The sequence below is a fragment of the Nothoprocta perdicaria genome, unplaced genomic scaffold (genome assembly GCF_003342845.1).
Source record: "Nothoprocta perdicaria isolate Ctin4 unplaced genomic scaffold, notPer1 scaffold_16, whole genome shotgun sequence".
In the NCBI taxonomy this organism is placed as follows: Eukaryota; Metazoa; Chordata; class Aves; order Tinamiformes; family Tinamidae; genus Nothoprocta; species Nothoprocta perdicaria.
The window spans coordinates 4,139,795-4,155,887 of NW_020454760.1; the positions used below are offsets into that span (position 1 = coordinate 4,139,795).

The 16,093-nt window shown below is 36.9% G+C and overlaps 1 protein-coding gene across 1 annotated transcript; it reads left to right on the forward strand.

The window, feature by feature from the left end:
* The first annotated feature begins 731 nt into the window (after positions 1-731).
* ZBTB14 (zinc finger and BTB domain containing 14) lies at positions 732-4,865 on the forward strand. Its single transcript, XM_026035461.1, has 3 exons — positions 732-752; positions 968-1,051; positions 1,584-4,865. The coding sequence occupies exons 2-3, from the start codon at positions 1,049-1,051 to the stop codon at positions 2,925-2,927; spliced, it is 1,347 nt and encodes a 448-aa protein (XP_025891246.1). The 5' UTR covers positions 732-752; positions 968-1,048; the 3' UTR covers positions 2,928-4,865.
* The last annotated feature ends 11,228 nt before the right edge of the window (positions 4,866-16,093 follow it).

Consider the following 16,093-nt stretch of genomic DNA (forward strand, 5'->3'; position numbering starts at 1 on the left):
TTTTTTTTTCTTTTATTCTGTGTCGCTCCATGCTTTGTTGCCAAAAAGCAATGTAGAATGCCCTGCAGCAGGCAAGGAAGATGGCACAGCTCTCAGAGGCCTCCATGTCTTACATGGCTGAGGAAAAAATGTATGGAACAAGGATGGAAAACGTATGGGACCAGTCAGGAATGAAGTGGTACTGCAGGTGGCTCTGTGGCAGGCGAGGGAGGGAGATGTTTGAAACAAACGTGGGGATCTGCTCCTCTCTTCCACATTYTTCCTCCCTAGTTCAGAATTAGGTGCCTTAGGCAGGGATTGAATAATTTAAATGATATATTTTTTTGGTGTTCCTTGCTGTCCTGTTCAGTTTTCTTCCTTGTTTAGCTGTACCCAGGTGTTCTCTTGCCTGYTGTCCAGGACACTTAGACCTGTGTATCCCTTTGTTTAAGTAATAGGAGGTGAGCACATGCTTTAATGCCAGCTTCATTATGCAAAAGATGGACTCAAGCATTTGTAAAAGTACATTACTCCAAAAAATGAGGGAGCACATTCCCCTGGTATCTGGTATTCACGGCATTTCTTCCCCTGGCCCTGGTGTGCATCCATCCCCAGCACCACTGTCCGTCCTCTGTGCACGTAMCAGGCCTTCCCCTAGGCTTCTTCAGCTCTCTAATCCAGCAGAAGGCTGCTCACTTTTTTTTTTTAATGAGTTATTGGGTCAATTGTATGTATTCTACAGAAAGTTTTATAAGTTCCAAACCTAGCGAATGGTAAGTAGCTGGAAAGAAAAAGGGAAGAAAATACATGCTTTTTGACAACAAATTAGTTTATGTAGTCATCCATAGAATCATTCTAACTGGATGTTTTAACAGGATTTATCATGTAAGGTAAAGTAATTTAAGGTGTTATATTTTAACATGCTAATTTACAGTACTGTTTTTTGAATAATTTTATTCTTAAATGTTTTTTATTTTCTGTCTTTCAGGCTGAAGGTGGTCCTTTGTGAGTGGTAGTCATCTGGTACTTCTTCATAGTTGTTTTATTCAGAAAATTTCCTGCGTTGTTCATGGTAAGACGTTTGCTATTTCACATGKAGTTTGAGCTGTGTTGGTGCATGTTAGTTTCTCATTAGAAAGCTGTAGTGATACGTATTTATTATACATTTTTTAGCACTTGGTATAGTATAGTATTTAGCTACAGGATTTTACAAAATTTTAATTTATATATTTTAGCTATAAGAACTGCTACTCTTACAATAGGATCATACGTTTATTGGAAATCACAATTTCACAGAGAAAGTTTTCAACTTAGAATGACTGAATCGGTAAACATCTGAATAAATTAGTACCATATTACAAAAAAAAATCAACTCTAAATCACAGAGTGTCCTGTGAGATACTTAAAGAAAGACCTTTTTGTATTTACAACTTTAAGAGAGTTTTTAAAATAGTGCTTTTATAATCTGAAAGGGCTTTCTGCTCAAATTAAGCCAAAATTTTCACTTGACAGTTCTTGAAATTTGTAAATGGCATCGGCTGTTTTGATTTCATTACTTAGACCACTTTATAAAACATACAAAACTTTCTCTTGTTATTTTACAGGAGTTTTTCATCAGTATGTCTGAAACCATTAAATATAATGACGATGATCACAAAACTGTGTTTCTGAAAACATTAAATGAACAACGTTTGGAAGGAGAATTCTGTGACATAGCTATTGTGGTTGAGGATGTTAAATTCCGAGCACATCGGTGTGTACTTGCTGCCTGCAGTACCTACTTCAAAAAGCTTTTCAAAAAACTAGAAGTTGATAGTTCATCAGTTATAGAAATAGATTTTCTTCGTTCTGATATTTTTGAGGAAGTTCTCAATTACATGTATACTGCAAAGATTTCTGTTAAGAAAGAGGATGTAAATTTGATGATGTCTTCAGGCCAGATTCTTGGTATTCGTTTTTTAGATAAACTCTGCTCTCAGAAACGTGATGTATCTAGTCCTGAAGAAAACACACAGTCCAAGAGCAAGTACTGTCTAAAAATAAACCGTCCTATCGGGGAAGCTAACGATGCCCAGGACGATGATGTGGAGGAAATTGGAGATCACGACGATAGCCCGTCAGATGTGACAGTGGAAGGAACTCCCCCCAGTCAGGAGGATGGAAAATCGCCTACCACTACCCTGAGAGTTCAAGAAGCAATTCTGAAAGAGCTGGGGAGCGAGGAGGTCCGAAAAGTCAACTGTTATGGCCAGGAAGTAGAGCCTATGGAAACAAGTGAATCCAAAGACTTAGGATCTCAAACCCCTCAGGCACTGACATTTAATGATGGCATAAGTGAAGTGAAAGATGAACAGACACCAGGCTGGACAACAGGAGCTGGGGACATGAAGTTTGAGTATTTGCTTTATGGTCACAGGGAGCATATTGTTTGCCAGGCTTGTGGCAAGACGTTTTCCGATGAGGCACGACTGAGGAAACATGAAAAGCTACACACTGCTGACAGGCCGTTTGTTTGTGAGATGTGCACAAAGGGCTTTACCACACAAGCTCACTTGAAAGAGCATCTGAAAATACACACAGGTTACAAGCCTTATAGTTGTGAGGTATGTGGAAAGTCTTTTATTCGTGCGCCRGATCTAAAAAAGCACGAAAGAGTTCACAGTAACGAGAGGCCCTTTGCGTGCCATATGTGTGACAAAGCTTTCAAGCACAAGTCCCACCTCAAAGACCACGAGAGAAGACACCGAGGAGAGAAGCCTTTTGTCTGCACTTCCTGCACAAAAGCCTTTGCTAAGGCCTCGGATCTAAAAAGGCACGAGAACAATATGCACAGTGAAAGGAAACAAGTTCCTGCAGCCAATGCCATCCAGAGTGAAACAGAACAATTACAGGCAGCAGCTATGGCTGCTGAAGCAGAGCAGCAGTTAGAAACTATAGCTTGCAGTTAGAAACAAAAGCAGCAACTTTAACAGAAATAATATAAGAAATTAAACTGGTCAGAATTTATTGTTGGCATATGTTCAGACTGATAGTTATCTTTTCAAGAAAACATATTTTTAGAGGATTTGAATGCTGCATAGGAACACACAGCATTGCTTGGTTAGATATTTTAAAATAATTGAGATGCGTATTCTTAGAGCATAAAATCGTTTTGTTGCCATTACAGCTATAATGCACTAACATGTGGTTTAATTTAAGAGTATGATCAAGTTCTCTGTAAAACAGAGGGATCATCACTGGCTGATGTTTTGTTTCATCTAGTATGGAATTACTACATGCGTTGTAGACATCAAAATCAGTGATTTATGTTTAAAAAGGCTGACATCTCAAAATTACAAACATGGAAACAAAGTACTTATTTTTCATAATTTTGAAGGTGTCATATCTACAGTTTGTGAAACACAACCATTGATTTCCTAGGTTTTCCTTTACTTCCTCATTTTTTTTTCACCTACTGTAGGTGTTAGATTTTGATACAGCAAAGAGCGATGGGGAAGGTGATCAAATGAAACTGCTTCTTAATCTGCTTCATCAAGCATCCTGTTGTTTTCATCAAGCTAGTGAGCTTATGGAAGTGGTAAATGTTTGCTTTCCTGAAAAAAAAMCCCTGCATTATTCACATTCACAGGACTCCAAGCTGGCAAAACAGGAAGGTCATTGCGTTCACCTGTCCCTTCTGTGGGAAAAAAATCTGCCCTGTTTGTTTCTGTGTTTGCTGTAGAAATCTAGTGCAGTCCCCAGGAGATGGGACAGAGCAACATAGAAAAAAGGGTGCAGCAGGAAGCATGTGTTTTCCTTGCTCAGAGCCAGCTGAAATTAGTTAAAGCTACTGAAATTAGTTAAAGCTAATACAACCTGAGGTTGTAGTTTCTATGATGCAGCTTTCAAGTTTTCACTTCACCTAACCCAGTGCAAATGGATGCAAAGGAGCGTTTCTGGCAGCACAGCAGAATTAGCTGCACTATCACATGCGTGGAATTCCCTGCCAGACCTCCCAGGCTCCCATGTAAAGCCACAGGTTACAGATCCCTGCCAGCGATTTTCAGGCTGGGCTTTATATCTTGGATAGTCACAGCAGCCAGTAGGTCCTGCCTGGTTAAGTCTAAAAATTTCTGCCTTCTGACAAACTACCTCTCAGCGAGAGGAAGATTTTCGGGAGTGATTTCAGTCGTCATTGATGCAGAATCAGTGTTTCTTAATGGTCTGTTCCTTAGAGTTGCCTATTTTTAATTTTTTTTTTTTTTTGAACCACCTTGGGAAGATGCTGTTAATTCAGTTCTCACAGTGTCAGCAAAATCCGTAGTCTTTGGATTGAACTCTCCTATGCCTTGTCAACAAGAGAAGACAGTAAGAGTGGTAAAGTGATCAAACCAATATCAAGCCTTTATTTTAAGTGTGTAAATACTACAACAGTTGTCAACACTTCACTGAATGTTGGAATGGGCAAAAATGCACTCTCGTGCACMTGGTTGGCATACGTTGGTCACATGAGCTACCTATACCATATGAAAATGTTAGACCAGTTAATAAGTTACTATGTGGTAGGTGACCTCTTGCATTTCTGAATAGAAGTTGAAAATAGCATTTCTAGAACTGTTAGATTAAACTTTACTCTGATTATTGTTTTTTTTTGTTTTTTTTTTTTACAGCCTCATTTTATTCGTGTACTCATCAGGTTAAGCAATTATATTAAAATGCCAATAATTGTTTGAAAGCTGGTCTGTAAATAAAACATGAATTTAATATTTTAGAAATGTAAACTTTGGACCTTTACCAATATATTTTTTTAAAATGTTGCTTCCTTTTACATTCAGTAATATTAGTTTGTAAACAAACTATACGTTTTGTATCTGTGCAACATCAGAGGATGTGTATTCATGGCATTTTATTGGTTCTCTTGAGGAACATGATAAATGATCATTGTTGAAATGTTTTACTGTATATAATCATAGATAAAAATGGTAGGTCCAAAATGGGATCTACTTCTTTTTTCATTCTAAGTATATTAGTCTTGCTATGTTTTCTTGTCTAAAATTTTGTTCACCGTTAAATGAAATAATAGGATTTGTTAAGACTAAACAAAACAAGTCTGTTGTGATAAAACTTCAAAAGTGTAGAAGAAAAGGAGGAAGAAAATTCCTTCTTTTTTTCTGTAGATCTCCCATTAAGAGTATAAAAAGTAATGAGCTTAAATGACAACAATGAAGATTTACATTAGAAAAGCCTTTCTAATGGGTACAGTATTAAAGGGTCCAGAACACAGTGCCTCGGGAAGAGCTGCGACCTGCATTAGGAGTGATCTTCAAGAACAGCTTTGGCAAACATCTGGCAGGCAAGATTTAAATATAGTTAATTCTGCCTTGAGGCAGAAGGGTAAGCTAAAAACCTCTCAAGGTCCTCTTTAATTTTCATTTTTGGAATGTTATGAAAGTTATTAATGGCCATATGTCTCACTGAGGCAGAAGGTATTTGAATGTAAAGACTGAGCTCAAGGCATACGCGACAGGAAAATTGCACTCTTGGCATTTTTGCACAAATGATCAGGCTATAAATTTGAGACTTGTATGGAAAAAGAGGCTTGTATGGAAAAAGAGGCTTGTGTTAAAAGTCCAGGAACTGAAGGGGCAGAACCAGATGTTACTGTTGCATGTGTCTTGACATAAACACTGCGCACAAGACTTGATCTTAACAGTCTCTCTTGCAGGAACAAATTAAGTGAGAACAATGGAATTGTTTCCGTGGCATGGGCTTCAGAAGGGGCTTAAGCCTATTACTAGTTTTTAGTACCTGGGTTTCATAAGTCTAATGTGTTTTCCAAGACTGTCAATGATGGTATTAATCAGGAAAGCAACGACTTGGTCCCAAATTTTGTGAATTCTATTTTTTTTTTAATTTCTACTATCACTTTTAAGGAAGTGAAGCTACTTTTGTAGTTGCTSTTTTTCAGAAAGCTGGTATTTTTTTTCTTTGCTTCTCAAATATTTTTATTCAAGACAGTGATAAGRCCTAGAATCAGCATAAGCTCAAAGTTCCAGAAGAGGTTTTAGAAGGGAGCTGTGAAGGTTACCCCAGCTGTGCACTACAGGTAATGTATTTAAAGTGATCCTCTTGTATGGGTACATTCTGAAAGGGAAATATCTTTGTGTTCCCGAGGTCTGACTCTAAAGTTCAGGTAAAACTGACCACACGTTCGGATGTTGCTGTCCCAGGTTGTGCCCTGTCTGTGCCAAAAGGCGTTACTTGCACATGTGGACGAGTTCCAAGCCACCGTGGCGTTGGTTGAAGAGACTTTTTAATTCAGTTGTTGCCAACTTGGCAACTTCTTTGGGAACGCATGAGATGGCAGACGAAATCCTGAATGATTAATGCAAATTTTGCCATTGTTTTACAGAATTGACTAGCAAAAACATCACACACGGGATGTTTTCATCACCCATGTACAAATACTTACCCTTCTGTTGTTTGGGGAATCAGACTGTTATGTCATTAATATGCAAAGCAGAAAATCAGCTATTCTTTTGTGCTTATATTGAGAATGTGCCCATGTTATGATGCTGAATGAGTGAGTGAGCTCAGTGGAACTCTCCCTTGTTTTGGAATCAAGTGTATGATTATTTGTTTGCATGATCAGGGGTTTCAGCTGCTGTAAGACTAGGTGGTTCTGGTGACCTGAATGGGCCTGTATGACTTAACACCAGTGGAGATGCTAAACTAACGTCTTTTCAGTTAAAAATCTCAATAATAAGGAAAAATAACCATTTAATTAAAAGACCTTCTCATTTAAAAGCCCAGGTAACTCAGAAGAAATATTTGAAACAAGAACTTCACTATTATGTGCTTGTAACTGTGCTCATAACTGTGCTCTTAAAAACTGTTGCTTCCTAGAAGAGAAGGAGACAAAGAAAACATTTTGCACTTCAGTGTTGGATTCACTTTGATCTGATCCAGATTGTTAGCCATGGTTATTTTGCTGGTTATTGATGCAACTAAGTTTGGAAAATACATATTAGGCAGGACAGAAGGATATCTTCCAGGCCTGCTTTACCTCCCCTCCCCTTCTAAAGAGCATACTCTTCTGTCAATACTTAATTAAATGTCAGAAAACGAAGCCATTCACTATTGAGTACTTAGGTTTTCCTTTTCTGTCTCTTTGAAAAAGATACAGGCTAAGATGAGTTCTAAATATTATTTGTAATTTGYGAAAGCTTCCTGTGCTGTTTTCAGCAGAAATTAAAGAGTTCCTCTTGTTACGTGTTCATTTCTAAGTACTGTTCAAAATCTTGCCCTTATTTAGGTGACAAACCTGGAGTTCTTTCAAAAATCTGGCCCTGATTTTCTAATGTAGACCCTGCATTAGGGATGCCTTCTTTCATGATGCAAGTAAGGATATTTAAATAAATAGGAGTGGGTAAAATACAAACTAAAATACCAGAGGATGTCAGAAAGTCTGCCCTAAGATCAAAGTGTATTTTTAAGGGCTTGTTATCTGCTCTTACGTCTTCTATCAGCTTAGACACTCTTCTGTCTTGCAGAAGGTGCATTGCTGAACAAAGGTACATCCAACTCTAGTAATATATAACTTTTCTGAAAACAAACATTTACATACCCGTACAGAACAAGGTTATTCCACACGGATGATTTRAGGAATTTTCATCTCAGTTCATAGATGGCAGTGGCAGCCCCAGTAAGCCGGAACTGTGCGTTTCACTAAAAATTCCATTACAGCAGCTGGCCTGTCATTCATCTTCACACGGATCTAAAACAATTGAAACATGCTCATTTGTTGCAGTACAGATGGGAGGATTTCCATGAATAGCTTTTATTAAATGTGAGTTCTAAGAGTCAAGGCATCTATTTTCAGGAATAGTTCTAAAATGTAATAACAGAAATGTGAAATAATGTGGTGGCTGGAAATTGTGATTTATATTATATTAGTATATACTTTTGAATGTGTTTTTCCCCACTTTTTTTTTTTTTTTTTAGACTTATTTATTACAACCATTTTATACAAATGTCTTTCAATTTAGAAAAATTGTATTTTCTGTAGGTTTCTGATCTTGTGGCCCATTCATACATCCTGCATGTGTGAGCAACTTGGTAGCATGGAGGGTCAACTTTTGCACTATKATTTAAAGAAAAAAAGTATGTGTCCGGATGGGCTACAGCGTTGCCAGGACAGAAGACTCATTTCTTTGTTCTACTGTAGAAATTAGAAATTGTACAGACATAAGTTATGGAATAACTTTGGACAGCAGTTCCTCTGATGGTGATTTATGGCTACTTTGTACTGCTCACCAGCATAATTTGAATTTAGCAGAGCAGAGCTCTCAGGGCTGCCTGTCTTCAGCTGAGCACCCCTGTTAGTTCTGCTGTGCATGCTGACAAAACCTGTTGGACACACGGGTCACGTCATTTGAGTTTGCATGGGAAAACTCAGGAGAGCTGGAGCAAATGCAAGGCTGAGGCAGCAAAAGTGTCTGAGCATTTCTAATAAAATCAAATGCAAATACAAATACAAAACAAAAATGAAATAAAATACAAATTTGTATTTACTGTAATTAAGGTATATTTAAGAAAATGCTGTTTGCAAATTATTTACAAAGTCACTATCCTCAGATGATAAGTTGTTGATGATTTTTCATTACCTTAGATTCCAATATCTAGAATTAATGTATAGATGATATGTCTTGGATATGAACGTTATAAAGTATGTGCCTGTGTAGATCTGTTACACCAGAAGTATCTAAGGACTATATATAGGTAGCACTTAACCCTGTTTTCTTCATGCTGCAGAATACAGGCTATTTTATTACTCCAAATAAGCCTTCTTTTATTTATTTATTTTTTCCTTACAAGATAGCTAATATTCCCGAGATATGTTTAGGACATTAAGGAACATTTTTCTATTTGGTAACAACAGGATTTGATTCAATTACTTCATGAAAAATACAAAGTGAGTAGAAAGTGGCTTCTGTGTAGAAAGACAGCTTACAATGAAGTATTTTTCTAGGTTTATTTCCAAATTTGAACTTTTTTAAAATTTTATTTTGAGAATAGAGTCTTCTAAATTCATAGCACCGTAGATTTTTTTTGTGTGCTCAAGCCCAGTTCTGCTGAGAGGGTGACTCTTTTCTTCTTTCTACTCTTTTCTACTTGTTCCCTTTCTACCCTCAACCTGTCCCGTGAACATCTATGTCACTGCAAGAGAAGGGCTGAGGAGATTCAGACAGGAGCAGGGATGAAGGTGCAAATGGAAGAGGGAGGAGCGGGACCTTCATATTTCAGCCCTAATGTATTAGCTTACTCTGATAGATAGACCTTAAAGTTTGTTACATTTTTATTCCTAATGTCTATTGTTTTCCCTTGTTGAACTCTTTCTTTTTTTGCAGACRTTCCAAGGTGGAGGGATTCAAGTGAAGCTGAGAGGTATTTTCTCCTTCTGTTTTTCTGGGTACTTCCTGTGCTATGGTAGAACTGGTATTTGTTTCACCAGCAAATATGTTAAATTGCATGTGCTTTTCCATTTAGAGTAGTGGCTCTCCACTTGGATCCAAAGAAATCTCAGTGTTTTTTGAGCAGAGGGGCCTACTGCTCTTTTTAACTCAAAACTAGCCATTATAGATGACCGCAACAAGAAAGAGCTAATGCACGAGGCAGTAGGCCTCATATGCAAGGCAGAGATAAATCATGAGATTAGTTCCTTGTCTGCAAATTAAAGGAAAAGCTGAAGGAAAAGGCTTYAGCTCCACGGCAATTTAAACCAATCTATGTTGTAGTTCCCTTTTTTTCATAGTCTTATGCCTCCAGTAGCTCTCAGGCAACATCACAGGCAACCACTTGTGAGCCAGTAGCTGTTTGGAGGCTTTTCTTTAACCTGTTTGACTCCCTCAAATCATGCGATGAATCTAAGTTTGGCAAGACCAAAGTGCTCCCAGCTTACATGGACTCTGACTACTGTAGAAGTGCATCCTAAAGCAGTGGCTTTCTATTTTGCCTGCCATGCTATAACTGCAAGTTGTTGCTAGGAGGGGTAGTCCTTTTCCTTCCTTTCCTCTTTGCTTTTATCTGTTGCATCTGTTTCTTTCCTCTTCTTTGTCTCATATTTAGTGGCTTGTACGACTTTAGGAAAAGCAGTTATGTGAGCTTATATGACAGTTCTAGATTGGATCATCTTGTCAAACCAGTTCATTACATTTGATTTGAGGTAAGTGGCTAGAGTTACAGGAATGAATGGATCAGGACTAGCCAGTTTGGGCACCACATTAAATACGATGTGAAACACAGTACTTGTTTCAAAGTGGTTGTACAAACAGAAAGGACCAGACATAAACTCYATACTAGACTACTGGAGGTGGACTTGATAGATTATGAAGAGTGAAATGCTTGTACTTTACTTTTTCTTGTTTCTGTTTTACTGAAAAAAAAGATGAGTTTGGGGATTTTTTTTTAAAATATAATTTAGATTAATGTGGGAATAAACCTGACTCTTGGTTACTTCTCATCCATCMATCTTACACACCCTTGAAATATGACAAATTGCTTAGGTTAAAGATACAACAATAGTTGTAAAACACTGTAGATATTTAATGAAAACTGTATTGAAAGCTGTCATCCACAAAGGAGGAAAAGGTCTATTCCTACAGAATAGACAGTAGTAGGCTATATTTACCTGAYACCCACCTAGACTTGTTTTAGATCATTTATTCTGTAAAATCATCAAACAATCCATTTCAGTTATTGCGAATATGACAAATCCAGTGTATAGTGATAGGTTTATATTTCATTAAGTGTTGCCAGTTAGATCATTTTGGTGTTATAAATTTTCAAGGTTTTTTGTTTGTTTGTTTTTGATATTCCTAAAGCTTGGCTTCTCTGGTAACTAGGATCTTGTTCTGTTAATTGAATAAGGGAAAGTATTATCTGCCTGACAAGTGAAAAAGAGTAAGTAAGTTCACTGTTTATTTTCTAGGTGAGTTAGAGATCTGAACATGTCTATGAGCTTGTTTAGAGAACTAACAGTAGAGCTATATACATAGTAAAAATTAAAATCTAAATCTTATATTAACAGATTACTATATGCATAGTAAAGATTAAAATCTATATTTTTAAAAATATATGACAATTTCCTTATTCTAGAGATTGCATAAAATTGAAATTGAAAGTTTAGAAATCCTTATTTGAAAATGCCAAAACTGCAGTTGTAGATAGAACTCTGTTAAACAGAAAGGCTATTACTAAAGCTAACCATTCTACCAGATTCAATGCAAAATATTGATTTGATTTTCTAAACCAGTCACCTAGTCATTTTGTCTAGTTATACAACACTCTCACGCAATTAGAGTGAAATTCTTATCTGACAGCAGTGAGAAGCTCTGTTGGAGTAGGAATGGTGTCCCATACCTCCCTTACAGTCAGGCATAGGCTTCTAGATGCCTTCAGGAAAATAACTAGCCTCAAACAAATTTTGATGTTATTGTACGCACTGAGGAAACAAACACTTTATAGCTCATTCCTTCTCAAAATAGAAAGCCCAAACTCTTCCATTATAAAAGCAAAGGTAGTGAACAAAAGAGCTGGTAACAAAACTCAGTTTCCTATGAAGTGGATTYGTTTCATATCAATAAGACCTTTCCACTTCTACTTTTTGCCACCCCACCTATTCCCACCTATTTTAGGTGGGGCAATAATGAAGGATATATTGGTAGTGAAAAATAAACGTCAGTCTTCAACTGGTTGGTTTCAGGCACAATCACTTGTATTGCCAGGGCTTATAAATGACGCTTTGGCAAGATAATGAATTTCTTTTAAAATGCTCTTTCAAATACTCCCTTTTGTAACAAAAAGGATGTTCACAAGCATGACTTAAAATTTGCTGTTTGACTAAGTCACTTAATTTTTGGCCAGGGAGGATGAAACCCTCATTGTTCTGATTGTATAAGACAAGTTAAAAAATACATTGTTTTGTTAGAATATTGGTGGATTTCGTAATTCTGTGCAGTTTCCCTTGTGACCCAGAATGCTCTAGGTCTCCCTTTTTAAGTAGAGGGGTTAGACTAGATGATTTTTAGAGGTCTCTTCCAGCCCTGTGATTCTGTGATTCTCCTTTCATAGCTCAAATTCTAAGATCTTCAGCAACATGTTAAAATGATAAAATGTTGATATTTATGCATTACATGTCTTTGTTCTTTTCTTTGACCTTTAAATTAGGCGTATAGCTTAATGTTTAGGTTGTTTATGTTTTCCAAGATACATAGCTGAATTTATTCAGGACTTCAATGTACTTTTTTTTTTTTTTTGACGGCTTAAGAACTGTTTTCTGTTTCCATCTTAACTCACTGGCTAGAAGTTTTTCCAGGAGCCATAAATTCCTTTTTTTTTTCTCCATAAGTCTTCTCCTAAGAGTCTAAAAAGTCTTGAATGTCTGCCTAATTCTGACTTATGTCAAGTTACACATACCAATAAGCTGTTTTATGATCAGGGTCTTGCCACACATTTTCTGTAAGTGAGGAAAGTGTGCAAAAACACTCATTTTTAGTCTAACAAATGTATAAACAAGCAGACGAGAAAAGTCTGATAAGCAGGATTTTACTTGTGGCAGACCTACCCTATCCTGTGAATCTTTAGCATGGTGCAAGGTGGTACGGCATTGTCTGTGTTATGGGGCAATGGTTGTGTGTAATATCCATGAAAATCCTTCCATCTTCCATAGTGTCTCTGCTAGTTTCAATGACTCAGGCATTAGCCTAGGATTTGGCAGGGCTCAGTTCCTTGGTGCGTATCATAGTTTCCATGTCATCTACGAGCTCTATATTTTGGGCTTTGACCCATTCATTTGTCTCAGTAATAGGGCTGAGTAGCTAAAAAGGTGGCAGGTGAGAGCTGCARTTACTTTGACTCCACTAATCTTCCTAATGTTACATATATTTTCTTTCAATTTCTTATTTCAACCTTCTTAATTTATTTAGGTCTTTGTTTCTTCTTGGTTGCATTTTGCTTTGAGCTCATCTCTATAATTTTGTTTCCTATCTATAAAATAAGCATACTAATTTACCTCTTACAGACTGCTGGAAGATAAATGTGTTGAGCTGTTAGGCATTCAGACGTTATGACAGGGGCGTATAAAACTCTAGAGAGTTTTCCTAGTGGGATTGATCTCCAAGATAGCCATAAAAAATCCAAACAAACTGAACAATTGTTTCCCCTAGACTCAAAATTAATCCTTGTTTGTGAATCTTGGCTCTGTACTCTTATGCAGTTTATCAAATTAATTAAGAAAGACTAGAGTAATGCATTGAAACTTTAATGGCCGCATTTATCTTTTAATCTAATGGTGTTCACTTTTTGCTGTCTCTGGAAGTGCTGCGTGTTCTTGCTGCTGACCTTCAATGTCTCATGTCTTCTGCTGCTAGAAGTCTGTGCATGGAGTACATGTGAAAAGGTAACTAGTTTTTAATTGGCTTCCTTTTTTTTTCCCCCAAGAGAATAGTACTTTAAATACACTTTGTTGTTGTTGCCTAACTGAAACTAGTTTGGATTTTTTTTCTCTAGCTCTGTGCATGTTACAAGGTGATTAGTAACTACTGGTCTCAACCTTTAAGAATGTAAAGGATACAAAATGGGAGACTATAATTACTGGTGAATTTGTATGAAGTATTTTTGTAAATGCTTTCTATTGATGTCTGTTTCARTTGATGACATTATTATGATTATACATTGATGATATACCTTAAAATGATTATACATTGATGATATACCTTAAAATGAACACAACAAATGAATTTTAGTGACATAACCTCATTTTTAGCACTATACTTAGGGGGCTCAAGGGCTTTTCTTTCTCTCTGTCTCTCTCTCTTTTTAATAACTGGACATAATTGAATTTTATTCCCACTAAATTGAAGTTGAATGAGATTAATTATTAGTGCCCTATTTCATTTGGTATTGTACGACAGTAACTGCACTTTATTATCAGTACATCCCTTCCAAGATTTTATGAAGTGGAAGAAAAGTTTGCCTCCATTAGTATTCCATTTGAGTATGACAGTTAACTATACAACTCCGTATTATGCATTTTTTTGTTTTTGCATTTGAACTTGTGATCTGGAATTGCAAAATTTTTCTGGTAATTCAAAAAAAAAAAAAAAAARAAAAAAAGACCAAGATGCTTTGATAGCATTTTTTTTTAGTTTGATCCGAAAGCATTCATTGTTTCATTGTTGGAACATTTTAACTTCAACAAGAACAACTCACAAGATTCTGAAATAAAATGTATCTGTATTATTTGAATGAATTATCTTAAATGCGGGTGTCAAATAGTTAGATATATGTAGAACATTGTAATTAATGATCTGTATTATTTAATCAAAAAGTTGTAGGKTCTGTCACCAAGTCAAAGATGCTCACCTAGAATTTGTGGTTACCCACAGGTTTTAAAATCACAGAATCAGATTTTACTATTTTGAAAATCTCCTGACAAGTCATTCCACCATCACCAAATCCATTTCCTACAAATATATATATATATATGTAAATATTTTCTAAGAGTATATATAAGAGAAATACAATGAATATATTGTTTTGGAAAAAAATGCATTAATGGTTACTTTTTTCACGATAGGTGAATCTCTACTGAACATGTGAATCAAGGTATGTAGAAGTCACATAACATGCACATCACAACAATGTCAGTAGAAGTTTTCCTGCACTCTTCCCAAAATGTTCTATGTTTTATGCAGGACATTTACCTACTAGAAAATTGTTCTAATTCAGTCCGTAAATACCCTAACAGTGCTCACTCTTGAGGTGGCTGTGAACCAGTGATAAATGAAAAAAAAAAAAAAAAAAAGGTTAGAATTAAAGTTTTTTATGGTACCATTCTGAAAGAGGAAACTCAGTTCTTGAACAGTCAAAGGAATAACATTTAAATTAGTCAACTTGGTTGCTGTCTGACAAAAGTTAAATCTCTGAAATATAAAGCAGAGGAAAAAATGACAGTAAAAAAGCTGAAAATGTTAAAGGGAAGATCTTGTTACGAGAGGAATGTCTAGAAACCAGGCACTAGAAATGGTGTATGAAGAGGAATCTGGAAATCTTTCACAAGGAGAAATGATCTACTGTATTGTTCTGAAAACAGAGAAGAAGAAAACTTGTCATCCTAAGATTACAATGTCTCTTTGAAGATGATACCATGACTTTTTGCTGAATTATCTAAACAGAGTTATTTGAGTGGGTCAATGACTTTTGTGTATTCATATTTTAAGAATAAGAGATTATTTACAGAATAAAATATGCCAGGTTTATTTGGAGAGTCATGTAAAATACCTGACTGTGGGCTTGTGACGTGTGCACATTGACATGACCACTATATGTGTGTGATTGTGACTACCACGTATGTTGCATATTGCAAAAATGTACATGCAAACTTGCACAGTGATTTTTTAATCTATTTTCTCTAATCTGCACTGCCTAAACATTTTTTTTTTTTGAAAGCTCTCTTGCAACTGTAGGCTTATATGGGGCAATTGGTTTCTGTAAACTCTGTCCCATATGACTGTTGGCTTCTCACTTCTGCTCTAGAACATTGGGGCCCACTGGAAGTCTGAACATTTTTTTCTCATTCATAAAAGCAAATTAAATATAGGAAATTAAAGTTGTGGATATTTTGTTGACTGCTCACTTCCCTCTTCCTAATTACATGATTTATTCTTTTATTTATTTACTTGATTTGGTCCTGATACTTTTTATTTCTCTTGGAAACCTATGCATTCCCTCTTAATTGAAAGTCCATCTTTTTCCCTTGGTCTGTGTTAACACGCCTGCAAAATCAACAAATTCCTCAGCAAATGAGCTGCTGGAAACTCAAATCCCCCAGCAAAGTCCAGCAGAGACAGAGCCTGGCAGCAGGGGAGTTACCTCGTGCCTAGAGCCCCGCACCCCGACCTGTSAGGCAGCGGGGCTGTTGCCGAGAGCTAATTGGGAGCAATTAGCAGGTGTCCCCGCTGGGCAGAGCTGCCCATAGCTGTGGCTTCCCCGCGAGCTGCGGGGCAGAGCGGTGTCCGCGGGGCGGGCGGCCCCGCGCTGCTCCCGGCCGCGGCCGCGGCGCCCGCCCCGCCGG